General features: G+C 43.4%; 1 protein-coding gene across 3 annotated transcripts in view; it reads right to left on the bottom strand.

The window, feature by feature from the left end:
* TRIM67 (tripartite motif containing 67) overlaps nucleotides 1–20,920 on the bottom strand; it is a 72,202-nt gene that overhangs the window by 40,109 nt on the left and 11,173 nt on the right. For all 3 annotated transcript variants that reach the window (XM_075267693.1, XM_075267694.1, XM_075267692.1), the window contains exon 2: nucleotides 1,629–1,724. In XM_075267693.1, coding sequence (XP_075123794.1) covers nucleotides 1,629–1,724 — 96 coding nt within the window. The remainder of the gene's footprint in view (nucleotides 1–1,628; nucleotides 1,725–20,920) is intronic.

Genomic DNA, 20,920 nt, shown 5'->3' on the forward strand with positions numbered 1-20,920 from the left:
CCCCTGGGGTCTGTCTGAAAAGACCCCTGAGTATAATAATAGTTCATGGTGTTTAACTGTGGGCATAATAGAGCTTGAAGGCTCCACTGTGGCCCCTGTAACCTCTATTGCGCCCCACAGTCTACTGTGCCACTGTGGAGCATAATATAGGCTGCAGGGGCCGCTGTAGGATGTATAGGGGTTAGGTGCATGGAGAAGTGAAGAGTCAAAGATGTCTGTATTTCAAACTTTACAGAGTCAAGTCACAGCTGGGAGAAGTGGTCATGGCGGTCCAAAGGGAAGAGATGGGAAATGTGGGAAGACGTCCCCTGTATTACTGCATCGTATTTATTGTAATGTTACCGCTAGCATCCCCAAACCCCCCCCTTCCCCGCTGTCTGAGGTGGCGATCACAAAATGAACAACAATCCCCCCCCCCAACTTAATGGGGGAGGGGGGACGTCTTTTGATCGTCCGCCTCAGGCAGCAGAGAGGCTAGGTTCACCACTGTGTCTGCCAGTGCATCCATTTTCACTTGTGGTCACCCCACCTATCAATCTTTATATTAGAAGACAACACTGCGTGATGACCACAGCCAAAAATGGGTACACTGAAAGACTCGGCCATGTTCTGGGTGTACTGAATAGCATATAGATAAAGGCTAAGGCCTCATGTAGCGAAGCACAGCAAAAACATAAAAAATCTGCGGGAAAAAACATGGGGGAAATGCATTGCATATATTTTCCACAGTGTTTTTCATTGCAATTCCACAGTGTTTTCCACTGCTGTCTTTCTGCCCCCTTATACCTATACAGAAAATACCAGCGTTTCCGCAGGTATGAGTGACATGTAGAATTTTGGAAAACACAACTTTTTCGCTGCTGATTTTTTCTGCAATGTATGTATAGGATTAGCCAGAATTCCATCCACTTTGCAGATGCTGTAAAACGCAGCTTTTCGCGCAATGTGGGGCTTCAGCCGAAAAATAGATTTTTTTCAGTTGTAAGGCTATACTTAGTTACATAAGGAACTTTTTTGTATCAAACAAATCCTAGAACAACATGTAAGTGGTTTAGAAGGATTTTTTTTTCTATGGCAGGCTCACTTTAATGGCAATCATAAACTTTAGAAAACAGAATCAGTATTACGGCGTGCAATAATTCTGCACAAAAAACACGGGAGAAAATATAGCAAAGACGGTACATGTGAATCCCAGCTAAGGCCACATGTTATGAAATTAAGTGGAAAAATTCTTTCGGAAAAAGGCAGAAAAACTGCAGCAGAAAACATACTCTATAAATGTACCTTGCCCTTGTATTTTTCATTGCAGCTTGCATTTTTTGCTACAGAAATTCTGCTGTATTTATTAGTGTTTTTTTTCCATCACTCCATAAAATAACAAAGAGTAAAAAGCACAGTGATTTCACAGCTACAATGTACGGTTTTCACATACAGTATGTACAGCAGTGTGTTCTGTGGATGAGATTAAATGAAATCTGGGACAGTAAACTGCAGTTTTGACACTTGCGTTTCTGCACATATGGCTTCTCCCCAACACACAAATTCAACAAGGTAAGATCAGTCTTCTTTCTTCCTATATTGTATGTCATAGTCTGGATGCAGTTGTGTAAAGAACAGAAGGATAATACCTGGATTTGTTGCAGTATATTCTTTAGCTGAACCAAAAATTCTTTGGCTTCTTTTGCTTTATCTGAAACTCCACTCAAAGCCTGAGAAAGCTGCGCCTGTATGAAGAGATAAAATAAGAGATAGCAGATGTGAGCATCCATCTATTAGTATTCAAGGAACTGTTAAGGCGCAATTGCTATGCCTTGCATGTAATTCTCTATTCTCAGCACTAAGCATACAAAATGTTACCGTCTCAATAGAAGGAGATACATCCGCTCACCCTAAGCGGAATCAAACACTACCAGGTTGTCTTTACAGTTCACAACTAGAAGACCTCCAATGGGAAATGGAGAGAGAACTCTGACAAAGCCTGCCAAGGGGTTGAATAAATGTCTTCTACAGCTATGGCTACTTCTTGGTGAAGAAATATCCTATTACTAGTTATTTCTAACATTTCTTTAGGTTCTGCAGGAAGTTGTTAGCATTACATTTGTATAAAACAACCTTAGACCCCTGAACACCCTTCTAACATATGTAAGTGTATTGCCTAAAAATTCACCTCAATGAACATATCTCAAAAAAGTTTAATATAGTAAGATTTTTGCAATTTCTCCAAATTGTAAAAGAATGTTGTATAGTATTTTTTTTCTTTACCTATAGCTTATTCTCATCTCAGAAAGGTATGGCATATCAACAGGATTTCTGACCCCTGTTTATTGGGGCCCAGCTCCATTGACATCAAAAGGAGATGTGAAAGAGTGTTTTATGTGGCAACAGAATCGGTGCACAATAGTGTAACAGTAGGTCAAGGACATTATTTGCTACTATGGGGAAAATAAGTATTGAATTTTTTAAGTTTTCTGGCAATTTTGCAAATTTTCCCACCTACAAAGAATATAATTTTTATCGTAATTTTTATGCTGAAAATACCATTGTCTGATATTTATCATGCATTTTATTGCATTAAATAAATATTTTGTCACCTACCAACCAACAAGAATTCTGGCACAGACTTGTTAGGGCTCGTTCCCACAGAGCAACGCGGCACTCAATCTGACACGTGTTGATTGAGCCCTTCAAAACAGAATCCCATGGACTTCAATGGGTTCCATTTAACGCACGTAACACGTTGAAATCAATGTGCCTCCCAAAAAGCCTCCCATTGATTTCAATGTGTAGCACGCGTAAGACGGAACCCATTGAAGTCAATGGGATTCTGTTTTGAAGCGCTCACTCTGACACATATTTACGTGTCAGATTGAGTTCCACGTTACTCCATGGGAACGAGCCTTTACTTTTTCTTTAAGAAGCTCTCCTACTCTTCACTCATTACCTGTATAAAAGACACTTGTCCATACACACAGTCACAGTCCAACCTCTCCACCATGGCCAAGACCAAAGAGCTGACTAAGAACTCCAGGGACAAAATAGTAGACCTGCACAAGGTTGGGATGGACTACAGGACAATAGACAAGCAGCTTGGTGAGAAGGCAACAACTGGTGGCACAATTATTAGAAAATGGAAGGAACCCAAGATGACTGTCAATCTTCCCCAGTCTGGGGCACCATGCAAGACCTTGCATCATGGGGTAAGGATGACTATGAGAAAGTTTCAGGAATCAGCCCAAAACTACACAGGATGACCTGGTCAATGACCTGAAGAGAGCTAGGACCAAGATTACCGTTAATAACACTGCGCCGTCATGGATTAAAATCGTTCAGGGCACACAAGGTCCCCCTCCTCACGCTAGCACATGTCCAGACCCATTTTAAGTTTGCCAGCAACCATCTGGATGAACCAAAGGAGGCATGGGAGATTGTCATATGGTGAGATGAGACCAAAATAGAATTTTTTGGTATCAACTCCACTCACCGTGTCTGGATGAATACAACCCCAAGAACACTGTTCCAACTATGAAACATGGGGATGGAAACATCATACTTTGGGGGTGCTTCTGTAAAGGGGACAGAACAACTGCAATATGTTGAAGGGAGGAAGGATGGGGCCTTGTATTGCGAGATCAACACCCTCCTTCCCTCAGTAAGAACAGTGAAGATGGGTCAATCAATCGAAAATCGTTGAAGGGAGCTGAAACTCAATGTAGTCCAGCAACAGCCCCAAAACCTGAAAGATCTGGATAAGATCTATATGGAGGAATGGGCCAAAATCCCTACTGTCGTGTGTGCAAACTTGGTCAAAAACTACAGAAAACGTCTGACCTCCGTAATTGCAAACAAAGGTTTCTATATCAAATATTTAGTTCTGTTTTTTACAGTATCAAATACTTTTTTTTTTTTTTTGGAGATTCTATCACTCACAGTTGAAGTGTACCTGTGATCAAAATGACAGACCTCTCCATTCTTTGTAGGTGGGAAAACTTGCAAAATCACCACTGTATCAAATACTTATTTTCCCCCAGTATATTATCCAGTTACTATATGCATAACATACTATATACATATCATCCATAACTTTAAAACCACCTGCCTAATAATATGTCCCACAATGTCCCACCCTTTGATATCACTTTGGACAAAGTGAGCTAGACATCACTCCCTTCAGACATAATCAGTCCAGGGTGCCCATAACTCTGCTATCATATTACTAGTTGTCCTTTTTCGGATTACTTTTGTTATTAGCCGCTCTCAGAAGACCTGCCAATATCAAGATGCTCTGACCCAGTCATCCACCATTTCTATTAGGTCCATGTCAAAGTGACTCAGATTATTACGAGCGCCCGAAAGACTAAAAAAATTGAAGGATCGCTCGCTGCATTATATAGTCCACCCCTTGACCAGAGCAATTGTAACAAGATAATCAATGTTATTCATGTCACCAGTCAGTGGTTGTGGTGGTTTATCTGACTGGTGTATATTCTGACTGGTGTATATTCTGAGACACCACAGCTGCAAACAAGCTAACAATGACTCCTTGTTCACATATGCGTTGGTATTCCGTCCGGGGGAGTCTGCATGGGGACCCCCCGAACTGAATACCAAATGCAATTGCAAGCGCTGTGCAGTAAAAGCACACGGACCAACACAGATGTGAACCAGGCCTGAGACCAAATCCTATACTGTTCATCTATTTTAGCCATTTAAGATGTAAAACTTTTTGGGACACAGATGTGAAATCTAATTTGTAGAACAAAAAACAATTTGAGTTTTGAGGAGGAGGTTGAAAGAGAAGAAGAACATTTTCTAGAAGGAATTGTCACTAATTGTTACATATGTTCCCTTAAACACTGTTATTTAGCTGAGCCTGTGACCTTCAGAGTGAAAAAATAATCTACCAAAATAGCATGTCTAGTATTATGTAGTCACAGGTGTACCATGCACTTTATACAATTGTGACATTGTGTTGGTAACACAACACCACAACAATTATGTCTCTACTTTTTGAACAAAAAACTTATTCTCAAAACAGTATGAATTATTCTGAGAAAATATACCGCTTGATTTAGGTATCAATTACAGCTAGTCTCCCTTCTCCCGATATACACTATATGGACAAAAGTACTGAGACACAATTCATTGCATTCGGGGGTTTCATTCATTGCCACTGGTATATAAAGTCAAGCACCTAGCCATATGGTTGTCTGTACAAACATTTGTGAAAGGATGGGTCATTCAATTATAGTAAGATGCTGCCATTGTAATAAGTCCATTTGTGATTTTTTTTCCCTCTTAGATATTTTACAATTTTTTTACATTCATAACTTCCTGTGGTTTGTTTCCTACAAGTTCCATGATGCCTTGCTTCTCCTCTCTCTCTGACCACCTCCCTTTCTCACACACTCCCACCTCCCTGTTTCCCTAGCTAGCCCGTCCATAATTAATAAAAAAAAGTTAAAAAATACTCTTGCACTAATCCAAAAATAATTTTATTTAAACAATACATTGAACAGTGTAAAAAATGTAATTCAGCAATGCAAATGAAACCTTTCAGGACCAATTGTCATTGATGTCCCAATGCTCAGGCTAAATTTAACACTTCAGTATACATTGCTTTACACCGCAATATCTTTTCAATGGCTTAGCATATCTCAACTATTTTTACCATGTTTTTTTCAGGACACATAAGGTTTAAAATAAATAGTACCAAGTTTATTTTTTTTTTTTCACTAGGAGTGGAAGAATGTTATAAAATGTGAAAAAAATAAAAATTTTGCGTATTTTACCTTAAAACAAAATAGTTTGTGTATATACTATTGAACATAAGCATATTAAAATTAGTGTTCTAGTTCTTCTGATCACAGGGGCTACACATTTATGTAGTTTTTCAACACAAAAATTAGGTTTTATATCCAGCATGGCTTATTTTCTGGACTCCTTGTCCATGTGTAAATTACCCAGTAGTTTAGTATAGTAGAGGGCTGTAAACTGCTTGTATTATCTCTAGCTAGGCTCTCTGCTGAGATAGGACAAACATCCAGGAAGTAGGTAATGCTGGGGGCTGGCAAAGGAGCAAATTCTGCTTGCATCAATGTGAATGCAAAGACAGTTCCACTTTACTATGATCAGTATAAAGGGTTAAATTTTGTAGATAGAAGTGATAAAAGTCCTGAAGTATTCTCTTATCACAGTATAACTCTAGTATAAAACAAAGAGCTCTCACATAGCTCCAGCTGCAAAAAAAAAAAAAGTTATGGATGTCAGAATACAGTGACCCAGATATACAAAACTCAAAAACTAATTACAAAATTGTAATGTTCGACAGATAAAAAAAAAACAAGAGGTTATAAATTTTGGAAGGCAGAGACGGAAAGTATATATAGAAACTCGCCAAGCTTTAGAGATTAAAGTACCCTGCATCCTTAAAGGGTTAAAAATAGCTGCAGATCTTATGCAAAAATTGAAGCCACCTCAATATTTTCATCAGTGTCAGGCTGATTTATCCTTCCAAATATAGCAGCAGTGCAAGGCATTGCAGGTCGGCTATTCAAGGTACCGGAGCTCAGGGTAACCGCACATCCTTTTATCTTATGGGGTTCACAGCAGCTTAGATCTATATAGAAATCATGATATTAGCTCCTGATGAACCTGAAAATTAAAGAAGGGAAAACGCGGAGATCAAAAATATAGACGATAGTGACTGATTGTGACTGCTGGCTCTTAATAGTCCGTGCATTTCAGACTGACTGTGACCATCGGGATTGAACAGTCTGAGACTCATTGCTCTGAGTTTATGGAAAGAATATGCAAATCTGTCTCCAAGATGTAAATAGGAAGACAGTGCCTCAGTTTCGATCTGATCGGATCTCTTGATCCCGGTGCAGAGAAGACTAGACCAAGTTAAAGGGATATTGTCACTCCTTAGGGAGAGACAACCATGTAGGTGTGTGGAGTCTTATTAAGCCATCTACGCTACACTGTGAGGGATCATGGGAAGAATATGCAAATCTGTCTCCAAGATGTAAATAGGGATACAGTGCCTCAGTCATGCTGCCCACTAGGGGGATCTCCCTTTAACATCATGCCTGACCTTCCCAGAGGCCTTTGCTGCAATGATGTGGGATTTTATCAAGTTAGTCTCTCAGCCGAGGACAGCTGAGAGAAAAAAAAAAGGGGGGGGGGGAGAAAGGGTCGGAATGAGTGTGAGCGGATAGGAGACTGATGGGAGAGCCCCTATCACCAAGTAATACAACTTACAGCCAGAGGGAAGGGCTCAAGGGCATCAAGTATCCAAGTACCTGTGGTGAACAGCAAGGGTATTAGGCAGAGGGAGGCTCAGAACCCAGAAGCATCCGATACTCTGCAGACTGTTGAAACATGAACCAATAAAACCAGGTTCTGGTGTACATCTCAGTTGTTCTATGCAGGAAAGACGTAAGACTTTCCATGCGCATTATCTCGTTGACCTTCGAAATCCAGAGGGAGAGAGGAGGAGGTTCCACTCACTTCCAAAAAAGTGGGATGCATGTCTGGGCAGCGAGGACCAGAAATCTGAGCAGGGTGCATTTAAAGACTTTTACAGAAGACTCACAATGATTGAGGAGGAACAGGGCAGGGCCCAAGTGGTGAGAGGTATCAGTAAGTTGAAGGGTTATCCGCTTGACCCCTTCCCAGAAGGACAACAGGGCAGGACAGGACCAAAAAACATGGAGCATGTTGCCCTCCTCCTCGCCACAAAGCCAACATAGTGGGGAGACCTGAGGAAACATAGCATGTACTCTCGTGGGAACTCTATACCATCGGGATTTTGTAGCTGGCCTGCTGGTAGTGAGAATTGATGGAAGCAATGTGAGAAACTCAAAAAATACGCGTACACTGGTCCAGAGAGAGGGAGAGGGATAGATCAAATTACCACTTGAGCAAGAATGGGGGGACAAAGTCCTCTGGAGGTTCGACCAAGACTTGGTAAGTAAGTGAAAGGGAATGGCGAAGGGGGCCAGCACCAACACAAATCCTCTCCAGAGGAGTAGGTTCATCGCGGAACTCCGCAGGAGCAGGGAGAGAGCGTAGAAAATGACGGAGTTGCATCTCCCACCAAGCATCCAAAGGAGGTAACTCAGGAGGAGCCTGGGAGTTCAGAGGCGTAGCCCATCCCTATTCGTCTCAAAGGTGACAGACACGGAAGATCCCATGGTGGCGCCAATTACGGAAGACACGGTCAAACATTCCAGGCGGAAAAGCAGGATTACCTAGCACCAGAAAGAGCCTTTAATAAAGATAAAGGTTAAGTTTTAATCGTTATGTTAGACCAGAGTCTTTGACGTGTGATTTTACAGGAATGGTAGACAACCCCAGGGTCGGATAGCCCACCGGGGAATCGGTGAATCCCAAATGAATGGACCTAGCCCGGAGGGTGCTGCTGCAAGGCGGATGCCGGGGCTGAATCAGCCATGGAATCCGCCTGAAGAAAGAGCAGCTTGCTTCTTTTTTCCGTGAGTGGTATGTTGCCACTCACGGAAAAAAAAAGAAGCGAGTTGCCCTTTCTTCAGGCGGATTCCACGGAAAAAAGGAAGCTAGCGGTCTGCATAGAACTCTATTGTGAGAGGGCGGATTCTGAGGTGGATTCGGCGTCAAAATCCACCCCCTCTTGTCCCGTGTGAACAAGTCCTAATGGAAACAGAAAGTCCACAGAGGAAACCTCTGTGCAGTTTCTGCAAAAAGCACTGCAGGAAAAACTGATATGTCGCCACCGGGGGTTTTCCTGCAGCGCTTTTTATTGCTGCGGGACGCTGTGTTAGGCCTTGTCCTTATAGTGTGATGTACAGTATATTGATATGTTAAAGAGGATCTTAAAGAGGATCTTTCACCTCCTGGGTCACATGCGGTTTAATACACCGCTAGAATTTAGCGCACTGTTGGCTTTCACGATCCGTGCACCGGGTGAAGAGCTATCGGTGCCAGTACCGTAGCTCTTCACTGTCAGAAGGGCATTCCTGACTTCCTCACAGCAGCGCCTATAGCCCCCCTCCCATTCTGATAGTACTCGTCCATAGACTAGTACTAGGGGGGCATTCCTCACTGCTCAGCCTCATAGCTAGACGGTAAGCAACACCCCCTTTCACAGTAGAGCGCTATAGGCACTGCTGTAAGGAAGGACGCTCCTGATTGACTGTCAGAAACACCCTTCTGACGGTGAAGATCAACGGTACCAGCACCGATAGCTCTTCACCAGGGGCACAGAATTATTGGAAAGCCAATAATGCACTGTGGGCTTTCTAGTTGTGTATTTAAACTGCATGCGCTCCAAATGGTGAAAGGTCCTCTTTAAGGATTAGGCGAAACAGCAAGATGCAGTTAAAAAACACTGTGGAAAAAAAATAGCAGTGAATCACAATGTATCACAATGTATTTTTTCCACAGTGTTTTTCATTGAGTTTTTGTCCCCAGCACCCCCGTTGTCCCTGCTGGTCTCTGTTCAGTCTCATGGCCTCATTTCTGGAAATCCTGTACCTAATTAGTCTCAGCGATCACATGAGGTGCAGGACTCCCAGCAAGGAGGCGCCATCACGAGACTAAATGGACACTGGCAGCGGACAGCGGAGCAACAGGTAAAGGTGAATGCGCTTTTATTTATTTAATTTTTATTTTACACCTCCCACCAGGCACATGAGTTGCTCCAATTCCTGGACAATTCTTTAAAGGATTTATCCAACTTTGTAATATTTATGGTCTGTCCTTAGGATAGGCCGTCAATATTACATCTGTGATGATACAACAGCCAGGACCTCTGCAGATCAGCTTTTCCAAGACAGCGTGGCTACAGGTAATGGTAACATTTCTAGGAGCCATGCTGCTCACTCTAGGTACAGTGTAGCAGTGGGTTTAGGTAGTGCAGTGGTGCACATTGTATGGCAGGTGAGCAGTATAGCTCCCGACATGTTATTACCTTTAGCTGCCCTGTCTCAGTATCGCTGATCTGCGGGGTCCAGATGGTGGACCCCTAGAAACAATTCCACTGGTGGGCCCTAGACACCCCAGTCCAACACTGGACAACCCTCTGTGACAATGGCATTGCTGTGCTGTCCAAATGTAACAATATTGCAATAACTTTCACTACCATTATGTAACGTACAGCGTCGGCAAGTGTAGAGTAAATCAGTCTGAAATCAATGTAAAAAATGATGAGACAGCAGCGCTTGCAAGAGTATCACAGTCTCTTAAAATAGCTGATCTGCAGAACACCAGCAGACAGACTCCCACCAGTCTAATAGTGGTACCTTATCCTGAGGATGTAACATCAGTTAACTGATATACACGTTATATAAAACATGTATACTTAGAGTAAGTACACATCCCCTTTACATGAGGCATAATCTTTATAAAATGTAATTTAATGTCACATTTATGCTTCATCATCCCACAGCAGAACAAATCTCAAAATTCAACAAATCGATATACCCAGTATATGCTACTGTCGGGCAGGTCAGGCATCGATTTGTTACTCTCCATTTGCTTTCACACAGACAGAATATTTGGTTGCTTCATGAAAAGAACCTGTAATATTGCATCCATTTCCTATCTTACCCTTATAAATCCTATTGTTTAAGCTAGCAGCATTGATAAATCAGGGGACTTCTGGGTAATGCATCATGAAGTGCTCACTAAGTAGCTTTTATTATCAGTCCTATAGGCCACACAAGTTTTTTTTTTAATTAAACACATTTATTGCATATTGATCCACCACTATACTCTGTATACGTCTGCAGGTTTCTCCAAAGTAAAAGGATGTGCAATGAATGAGGTCATGGAATCAGAAATGCAGAGAGTCACATGACTTCCTTATAAATTGGCCATTGATTCAACTGTTATGACTTAAATCATAACCATTGACATTAAGAACCTGAAGATTACACACGTGTTCACAACATCTAAGAGTAAGATGCAGGGAGTACAATTAGTATCGATTATGAATATTTCTTATAGTAAGTGGTATAGACATACAGCAGAATTATAGCTATTAAAAGAACTTTTGTTAATATCCCCCATAAAAAAAACTAAACACAAAGTGAACGAACAGTAGACTCTTTGCTAGAATGAAACAGCTCAATTATGCTAAAACCAAAAACCGTGAGATATTACTATACCATAGTACAGTAGTAATTCGAGATTTGGATTTACATAGTATTATGAGATACATTCATACATACTATAAGAATATGTCATACATCAGAAGAAAGGATTCAGTCCACTTTATAATCACCGCAATGCACAAGTGACAACATAGTACAGAGTACTGCCTTATTGATAGTCACTTTTAAAATTAACATTGCAATCACCTACTTAATATTATGTAGGTTCTCATTGTGCCAATGAGGAGCAGTATAATGGCAGTCAGTGCAGAAAGGTGTAGTAGGATTGTTCCTATTGTATTTGGTCCACAACAATGTTTAGGTAGGTGGTCCATTTAAGAATGTTTTATCTTTAATAATATGTTATTTTTTTTAGTACTACTATAATATTCAATGTCACTATCTATATCCTGTAATTTCTTTCTCTGCCCACTGACGCTGGGTTCACACCTGCGTTTGGGGTCTCCGTTCTATGGTTTCTGTCTTCTGCATGGCAGAAGACGGAAACCATAGACCGGGTCCGGCCGTGCGCGGCGGTGAGCGTTTTAGGCTCTCCGCCGCGAAACCGGATTTTTTTATCCGGACACAGAGTACTGCATGTCTGACTCTGTGTCCGGATTATAAAACCCGGTTTCGCGGCGGAGAGCGCAAAACGCTCACTGCCGCGCACGGCCGGACAGCTTTCTCACCCATTCAAATGAATGGGTGAGAAAGTCTCCTGCAGGTTTCCGTCTCCTGCCTGTGTTTTAGGCAGGAAACGGAAACCTAAGTACGGAGACCAGGCCGCAGATGTGAACAAGCCCTGAGTCTAATAATAGACTGATCTTTGCCAATTCTGGCAACACAAACAAGACAGGGAGGATCACAATAGAAGGTCACACTTCAATACAAAACCCTGATCGTGACCAATCATTGGATTGACTACTGGCAATAGATGATGTCACAGCTAATCTAGCCCCTCCACAGAGCATGCCTAAAAAACTCTCCATAGACCTCAATGAATTGGCTACAGACTATTGCAGCATATGGCCATGAGATCGCTGTACAGTATATCACTGAATGCTGAAAGCTCAGGCAAGATGGCAACTCCCATAATAATGCACAGAAAATAGCAAAAAAATAATAAATCTATAATTCTTCAGATTATAATCAGAAAAAAAATGATATTTCACTACCTGTTTTTATAAATAAATTTAAAAAAATTGTGACACTAACTTTTTTTTACAATGCTATTAATTTTTTCTCAATGTGCAAAGAAGGAATATGGCTTACAACTAGAGATGAGCGAGTACTGTTGGGATCAGCCGATCTGAACAGCACGCTCCATAGAAATGAATGGATGCACCTGGTACTTCCGCTTTGACGGCAGCCGGCCGCTTAACCCCCCGCGTGCCGGCTACGTCCATTCATTTCTATGCGAGCGTGCTGTTCGGATCGGCTGATCCGAACAGTACTCGCTCATCTCTACTTACAACCTATACACCAACAGTATAAAAAAAAGTTAAAAAATATATAGTATGTACAATAAAGGAGTTTGTGGTATCCCTGGACGCAGGTTATTGGGATCTCCCCAGTGACAATTCCTTTTAAATAAATTAAATTTGTTTACTATTTAAACATAACAATGACTTCCCCAACCCTTATCAGTTTTGTAGCTCTCCTTTGTACTTTGTCTAACTCCAGGGCATCCTTTTTATGACCTGGTGGCCAAAAGTGAACTACATATACTAGAGGAGGCCATAGCAATGCTTTGTAAAGAGGTATTATTAACTCCATGCCCAATGAGTCCATACATGACAATATCTTTCTGTCCTTAGAAGCCGCTGACTGACACTGCACACTGTTATTTAATCTGTAATCTACAAGTACACGCACCCTCCCTACCAGTGATTCCCCCAGGTTTAGAACATGTCATGTGCAGATTTACCTCGATACATAACTTTACATTTCTTATTATTAAACCTCATTTGCTCAGTGGATTCCCAAACACTCAGTCTGTCCAAATCTGTTTGTAAACTGAAATATGCAAAATTAGTGCCATTAATTTAATCTTCTATACCATTAATAAATAAGTTAAATAACAGGGGACCCAACACTGGACCCTAAGGTACACCACATATAACAGAGGGCCAGTCTGAGTAGCGGTCATTGACCTCAGCCTTCTGGGCACAAACCTTCAACCAGTTATCAATCCAATTCCAAAATATGTTTTTGAACCCAACAGACCTTATTTTACCAAACAGACTTCAATGAAAGACAAACGCTTTTAAAAACTCCAAAAGCACTAAATCCTGTCCATTCCTATATCCCGTCCATTCCTATATCCCGTCCATTCCTATATCCCGTCCATTCCTTTATCCCGTCCATTCCTTTATGCTGCCCATTCCTATATCCCGTCCATTCCTTTATCCCGTCCATTCCTATATCCCGTCCATTCCTATATCCCGTCCATTCCTGTATCCCGTCCATTCCTGTATCCCGTCCATTCCTATATCCCATCCATTCCTATATCCCGTCCATTCCTTTATCCAGGCTTCTACTCACCAACTGCGTTAGTAAATCATTTCTTTTGCTCAGCTTCATTGAATAACATGTTACTCATCATGATGCAACGTCCAAAAAAGATTGCATTTGCAACTTGCATAATGTTATTCAGAAAAAGTATTTATATATAACGCTGTAACAGTAGATCTTTACCCAGCCATGACTAAATGAACATGTAATACAGAACAAGAAGAAAATAAAGTGTTTTTACATGTACATTTATAGGCAGTGATAGCCCTCATGGCTCAATGTAAATTGCCAGACTGCACCTGGACTTACAACTTATCAATGGCGGGTCCATGTGCAGCCCACTATTAGCAATAAATCACAAGCACATGAACCACATTCACATGATTGAGGATTTACCAGTCTGAGTAGTATGCCAGGAAGGAGACTCCTAGCAGTATAGGAGCAACATACTGTCTTATGCTGATTATTGTATGGACAGTATGTCACTGGGAGACAGGCACTCTTAGCATCATATCCTCCTCTGACCCAGAAGTCTTATAATAGAGTTATTTTATGTTCAATGTAAAAATATAATAGGACAAGGCCAAGTAACATGATCTACAGTCTTTAAATAAAATAAAAAAATGTTCACATGACCTTCACTGTGCCCCATAGTGGATAGTGGGTCCTACTCTGTTAAAATCCACAACAAAATGGTATAGTTTAAAGCTGTTGTCCACTACAGTGTGCGCAAGGTCTGAGGAGGATACGGATCTATACTGCTAGGAGTCCCTCTCCCAGCATATGGTACAGGATGGTAAATCTGGCCAACACGCAGACCGAGTTTCACAACTGAGATGTCGGTCATGTGATAACGACCTTACTCTATACAATCACATTAAGGCATCCACAGTTTTGGTGGATACTATATGTACCCATTCATTTCACTTCGTTTATTCAGACATTAGTAATTTTCTGCAGACAATGGGACCGCACAAAAAAGCACTTTTTTTTTTTCAGTGCACCGACATCTCAGTCGCACACTCAGCTCTGGATTAGGCCCAATGAATGGGCTTTGTCAGGAGGAGGGAGTGTCATCAGGCGGATTCGCGAGGTTAATCATCCTGAAGAATGAGCATGTCCGTTTCAATGGGAGCCGTCTTTTTGGTCAGGATTTTGAGGCGAATTCGGCCTCAAAATCCTGACCATAAAACTAGGTGTGAACTCAGTCTTATCTTCATAATAGAAACACTAATGGGTTAACTGATTCATCTTTCACATATGTATGAAAGTAGTCCTCCTCTAGATGTGCCACAAGGGCTAGGTCATATACAGAGAAGATGTGCCCAAACACATTAAGTGTCTAGTGAGATCCCATTGCTATGTGGCAATAAACTGCCTAAAAACTAGTCTCATCTGTTCATGGCCCACAAGATCGTTTGGCCTGTTAAGGGTATATGTTAAACTACTGTGCCAACATGGTTTCGGGTAACAATGAGGTTCCCTTGATAATCCAATTAGAAGTTTCCTGGCAGAACTCTGACTACTGAGCTGTACAAACAGGTTTTTTCATCTTTGGACATCATTCTAGGTTACAGCATGTATTATTGTCAAAAGCTATACTAGAATTATTCTGGTAGTTATTGGAAATCGTCTACAAACACGAAAATGGACATATGGGTAAGAATATAGCTGGAGTCCTATAATTCAGTGGGACAGCCTGCTGTTCCTACATCAGTTTAGCATATAGTTACTGATGTATAGACTATAAGTTCTAGAATGCAAATCATTTGAGTAAGTGCTGTGTAGCTATAGGGGCATAACAACCGGGGTAGAAGCGATAGCGGTTGACACAGGGCCCGGGACATTAGGGGGCCTGGCGAGCCCCTGATTTTTTTTTTTTTGTAAATAGGCTGTTACCTGCTCGAGCAACTCAAATGTGAAATGTTCGCTTTGGGGCCCATCCATTTCTAGTTACGTAGTTACACCACTGGAGCCACCAATAAATAATGCAAGATTTCAGCTCTGAAGCATGAATGTAGCTCTGGTACTATAATGCAGAACATTACTTAGGATACATAACGCGTATTTGAAAGGATTATAACCATTTCTTTTAGATTAGTCCTGTAAACTGTAAAACTGTGTTCAAAGGCGACCCTGCACTTAACCAAATGTCGCAAGAGGCACCTGAATTATTAAGAGGATTGTGCCTCTTGTACTAGAATTGAAATCTATGTCAGTCAGGAACTGGCATGAGCTATAACAAATTTGTCAGGGTGATACATTCCCACGTTGTCCACTTTTGTGGTGCAGCTTTGGCACAAGAGAGGGCCGTGTGCCAGAGAGGTACCATATTTACACCAGAAAACTGAGGTAGATGTGTTAGTAAATCCCCTCTTATGTGTGGTGTTAAATAAATGGGCAAGTTAAGAATTTAGATTTTTCTTATTTTTATGTGCTTACATTAGTTCGATGGTACATATTGGGACATGTACTGTCTATATATACTGTATATATTTATATATGGGAGAAAAATAAAATAATCGTGAACACACGCATGAAAACATGTCGTATTTCTGAAGAAATGCGAGTTCATTAACTCCCGAAAAGTATATAATATGTATGTGGCTGTCAAAATCAGCAACCTACTATAACAACACTCGGACAGATTTACTATTTAAAGAGCTCTAGAATTGTGGCTCAATTTGTCCCCCAAAAACTGGAATATGTGCCCTGCATTACATTTGTTATTTATTATAGACACTATTTTCTCCTCAACTGACAAGAAGGCGTGGCTTAGCTGAAAATGCAGGGTGGCTTAACAGCGAAAGTGCTGTGGCCTAGATTGTGACTTTATTAGAGATGAGCGAACACTAAAATGTTCGAGGTTCGAAATTCGATTCGAACAGCCGCTCAATGTTCGTGTGTTCGAACGGGTTTCGAACCCCATTATAGTCTATGGGGAACAGATACTCGTTAAGGGGGAAACCCAAATCCGTGTCTGGAGGGTCACCAAGTCCACTATGACACCCCAGGAAATGATGCCAACACCTCTGGAATGACACTGGGACAGCAGGGGAAGCATGCCTGGGGGCATCTAACACACCAAAGACCCTCTATTACCCCAACATCACAGCCTAACAACTACACACTTTACACACTCAATACCACCTCTCTGACAGTAGGAAAACACCTTGAAACATGTGTATTTGGCACTTGCAGTGAGGAGAGCTTGTCACCAGCAGTGAATTTGGCCCTTGTAGTAAGTTGAGGTTGGCACCAACATTTGTTTTGAAAATCAGGGTGGATTGAGCCTCTAACCAGCAGAGTTTGGGCAAATTCATGGTGGAGGGAGCCTCTAAAAACCCCAGTTTGGACCAATTCATGGTGGAGGGAGCCTCTAACCAGCCCAGTTTGGGCAAATTCATGGTGGAGGGAGCCTCTAAAAAACCCAGTTTGGACCAATTCATGGTGGAGGGAGCCTCTAACCAGCCCAGTTTGGGCAAATTCATGGTGGAGGGAGCCTCTAACCAGCCCAGTTTGGACCAATTAATGGTGGAGGGAGCCTCTAACCAGCCCAGTTTGGACCAATTAATGGTGGAGGGAGCCTCTAACCACCCCAGTTTGGACCAATTCATGGTGGAGGGAGCCTCTAAACAGCCCAGTTTGGGCAAATTCATGGTGGAGGGAGCCTCTAAAAAACCCAGTTTGGACCAATTCATGGTGGAGGGAGCCTCTAACCAGCCCAGTTTGGACCAATTAATGGTGGAGGGAGCCTCTAAACAGCCAAGTTTGGACCAATTCATGGTGGAGGGAGCCTCTAAAAACCCCAGTTTGGACCAATTCATGGTGGAGGGAGCCTCTAACCAGCCCAGTTTGGGCAAATTCATGGTGGAGGGAGCCTCTAAACAGCCCAGTTTGGGCAAATTCATGGTGGAGGGAGCCTCTAACCAGCCCAGTTTGGACCAATTAATGGTGGAGGGAGCCTCTAACCAGCCCAGTTTGGACCAATTAATGGTGGAGGGAGCCTCTAACCAGCCCAGTTTGGACCAATTAATGGTGGAGGGAGCCTCTAACCACCCCAGTTTGGACCAATTCATGGTGGAGGGAGCCTCTAACCAGCCCAGTTTGGACCAATTCATGGTGGAGGGAGCCTCTAAAAAACCCAGTTTGGACCAATTCATGGTGGAGGGAGCCTCTAAACAGCCCAGTTTGGGCAAATACATGGTGGAGGGAGCCTCTAAACAGCCCAGTTTGGGCAAATTCATGGTGGAGGGAGCCTCTAACCAGCCCAGTTTGGACCAATTAATGGTGGAGGGAGCCTCTAACCAGCCCAGTTTGGACCAATTAATGGTGGAGGGAGCCTCTAACCACCCCAGTTTGGACCAATTCATGGTGGAGGGAGCCTCTAAACAGCCAAGTTTGGACCAATTCATGGTGGAGGGAGCCTCTAAAAACCCCAGTTTGGACCAATTCATGGTGGAGGGAGCCTCTAACCAGCCCAGTTTGGGCAAATTCATGGTGGAGGGAGCCTCTAAACAGCCCAGTTTGGGCAAATTCATGGTGGAGGGAGCCTCTAAAAAACCCAGTTTGGACCAATTCATGGTGGAGGGAGCCTCTAAACAGCCAAGTTTGGACCAATTCATGGTGGAGGGAGCCTCTAAACAGCCAAGTTTGGACCAATTCATGGTGAAGGGAGCCTCTAAAAACCCATTTGGACCAATTCATGGTGGAGGGAGCCTCTAACCAGCCCAGTTTGGGCAAATTCATGGTGGAGGGAGCCTCTAAACAGCCCAGTTTGGGCAAATTCATGGTGGAGGGAGCCTCTAACCAGCCCAGTTTGGACCAATTAATGGTGGAGGGAGCCTCTAACCAGCCCAGTTTGGACCAATTAATGGTGGAGGGAGCCTCTAACCAGCCCAGTTTGGACCAATTAATGGTGGAGGGAGCCTCTAACCACCCCAGTTTGGACCAATTCATGGTGGAGGGAGCCTCTAACCAGCCCAGTTTGGGCAAATTCATGGTGGAGGGAGCCTCTAACCAGCCCAGTTTGGACCAATTAATGGTGGAGGGAGCCTCTAACCAGCCCAGTTTGGACCAATTAATGGTGGAGGGAGCCTCTAACCACCCCAGTTTGGACCAATTCATGGTGGAGGGAGCCTCTAAACAGCCAAGTTTGGACCAATTCATGGTGGAGGGAGCCTCTAAAAACCCCAGTTTGGACCAATTCATGGTGGAGGGAGCCTCTAACCAGCCCAGTTTGGGCAAATTCATGGTGGAGGGAGCCTCTAAACAGCCCAGTTTGGGCAAATTCATGGTGGAGGGAGCCTCTAACCAGCCCAGTTTGGACCAATTAATGGTGGAGGGAGCCTCTAACCAGCCCAGTTTGGACCAATTAATGGTGGAGGGAGCCTCTAACCACCCCAGTTTGGACCAATTCATGGTGGAGGGAGCCTCTAACCAGCCCAGTTTGGACCAATTCATGGTGGAGGGAGCCTCTAAAAAACCCAGTTTGGACCAATTCATGGTGGAGGGAGCCTCTAAACAGCCCAGTTTGGGCAAATTCATGGTGGAGGGAGCCTCTAAACAGCCCAGTTTGGGCAAATTCATGGTGGAGGGAGCCTCTAACCAGCCCAGTTTGGACCAATTAATGGTGGAGGGAGCCTCTAACCACCCCAGTTTGGACCAATTCATGGTGGAGGGAGCCTCTAAACAGCCAAGTTTGGACCAATTCATGGTGGAGGGAGCCTCTAAAAACCCCAGTTTGGACCAATTCATGGTGGAGGGAGCCTCTAACCAGCCCAGTTTGGGCAAATTCATGGTGGAGGGAGCCTCTAACCAGCCCAGTTTGGGCAAATTCATGGTGGAGGGAGCCTCTAAACAGCCCAGTTTGGGCAAATTCATGGTGGAGGGAGCCTCTAACCAACCCAGTTTGGACCAATTAATGGTGGAGGGAGCCTCTAACCAGCCCAGTTTGGACCAATTAATGGTGGAGGGAGCCTCTAACCAGCCCAGTTTGGACCAATTAATGGTGGAGGGAGCCTCTAACCACCCCAGTTTGGACCAATTCATGGTGGAGGGAGCCTCTAACCAGCCCAGTTTGGGCAAATTCATGGTGGAGGGAGCCTCTAACCAGCCCAGTTTGGACCAATTAATGGTGGAGGGAGCCTCTAACCAGCCCAGTTTGGACCAATTAATGGTGGAGGGAGCCTCTAACCACCCCAGTTTGGACCAATTCATGGTGGAGGGAGCCTCTAAACAGCCAAGTTTGGACCAATTCATGGTGGAGGGAGCCTCTAAAAACCCCAGTTTGGACCAATTCATGGTGGAGGGAGCCTCTAACCAGCCCAGTTTGGGCAAATTCATGGTGGAGGGAGCCTCTAAACAGCCCAGTTTGGGCAAATTCATGGTGGAGGGAGCCTCTAACCAGCCCAGTTTGGACCAATTAATGGTGGAGGGAGCCTCTAACCAGCCCAGTTTGGACCAATTAATGGTGGAGGGAGCCTCTAACCACCCCAGTTTGGACCAATTCATGGTGGAGGGAGCCTCTAACCAGCCCAGTTTGGACCAATTCATGGTGGAGGGAGCCTCTAAAAAACCCAGTTTGGACCAATTCATGGTGGAGGGAGCCTCTAAACAGCCCAGTTTGGGCAAATTCATGGTGGAGGGAGCCTCTAAACAGCCCAGTTTGGGCAAATTCATGGTGGAGGGAGCCTCTAACCAGCCCAGTTTGGACCAATTAATGGTGGAGGGAGCCTCTAACCAGCCCAGTTTGGACCAATTAATGGTGGAGGGAGCCTCTAACCACCCCAGTTTGGACCAATTCATGGTGGAGGGAGCCTCTAAACAGCCAAGTTTGGACCAATTCATGGTGGAGGGAGCCTCTAAAAACCCCAGTTTGGACCAATTCATGGTGGAGGGAGCCTCTAACCAGCCCAGTTTGGGCAAATTCATGGTGGAGGGAGCCTCTAAACAGCCCAGTTTGGGCAAATTCATGGTGGAGGGAGCCTCTAAAAAACCCAGTTTGGACCAATTCATGGTGGAGGGAGCCTCTAAACAGCCAAGTTTGGACCAATTCATGGTGGAGGGAGCCTCTAAACAGCCAAGTTTGGACCAATTCATGGTGAAGGGAGCCTCTAAAAACCCATTTGGACCAATTCATGGTGGAGGGAGCCTCTAACCAGCCCAGTTTGGGCAAATTCATGGTGGAGGGAGCCTCTAAACAGCCCAGTTTGGGCAAATTCATGGTGGAGGGAGCCTCTAACCAGCCCAGTTTGGACCAATTAATGGTGGAG

Source organism: Leptodactylus fuscus, chromosome 3 (genome assembly GCF_031893055.1).
Source record: "Leptodactylus fuscus isolate aLepFus1 chromosome 3, aLepFus1.hap2, whole genome shotgun sequence".
In the NCBI taxonomy this organism is placed as follows: Eukaryota; Metazoa; Chordata; class Amphibia; order Anura; family Leptodactylidae; genus Leptodactylus; species Leptodactylus fuscus.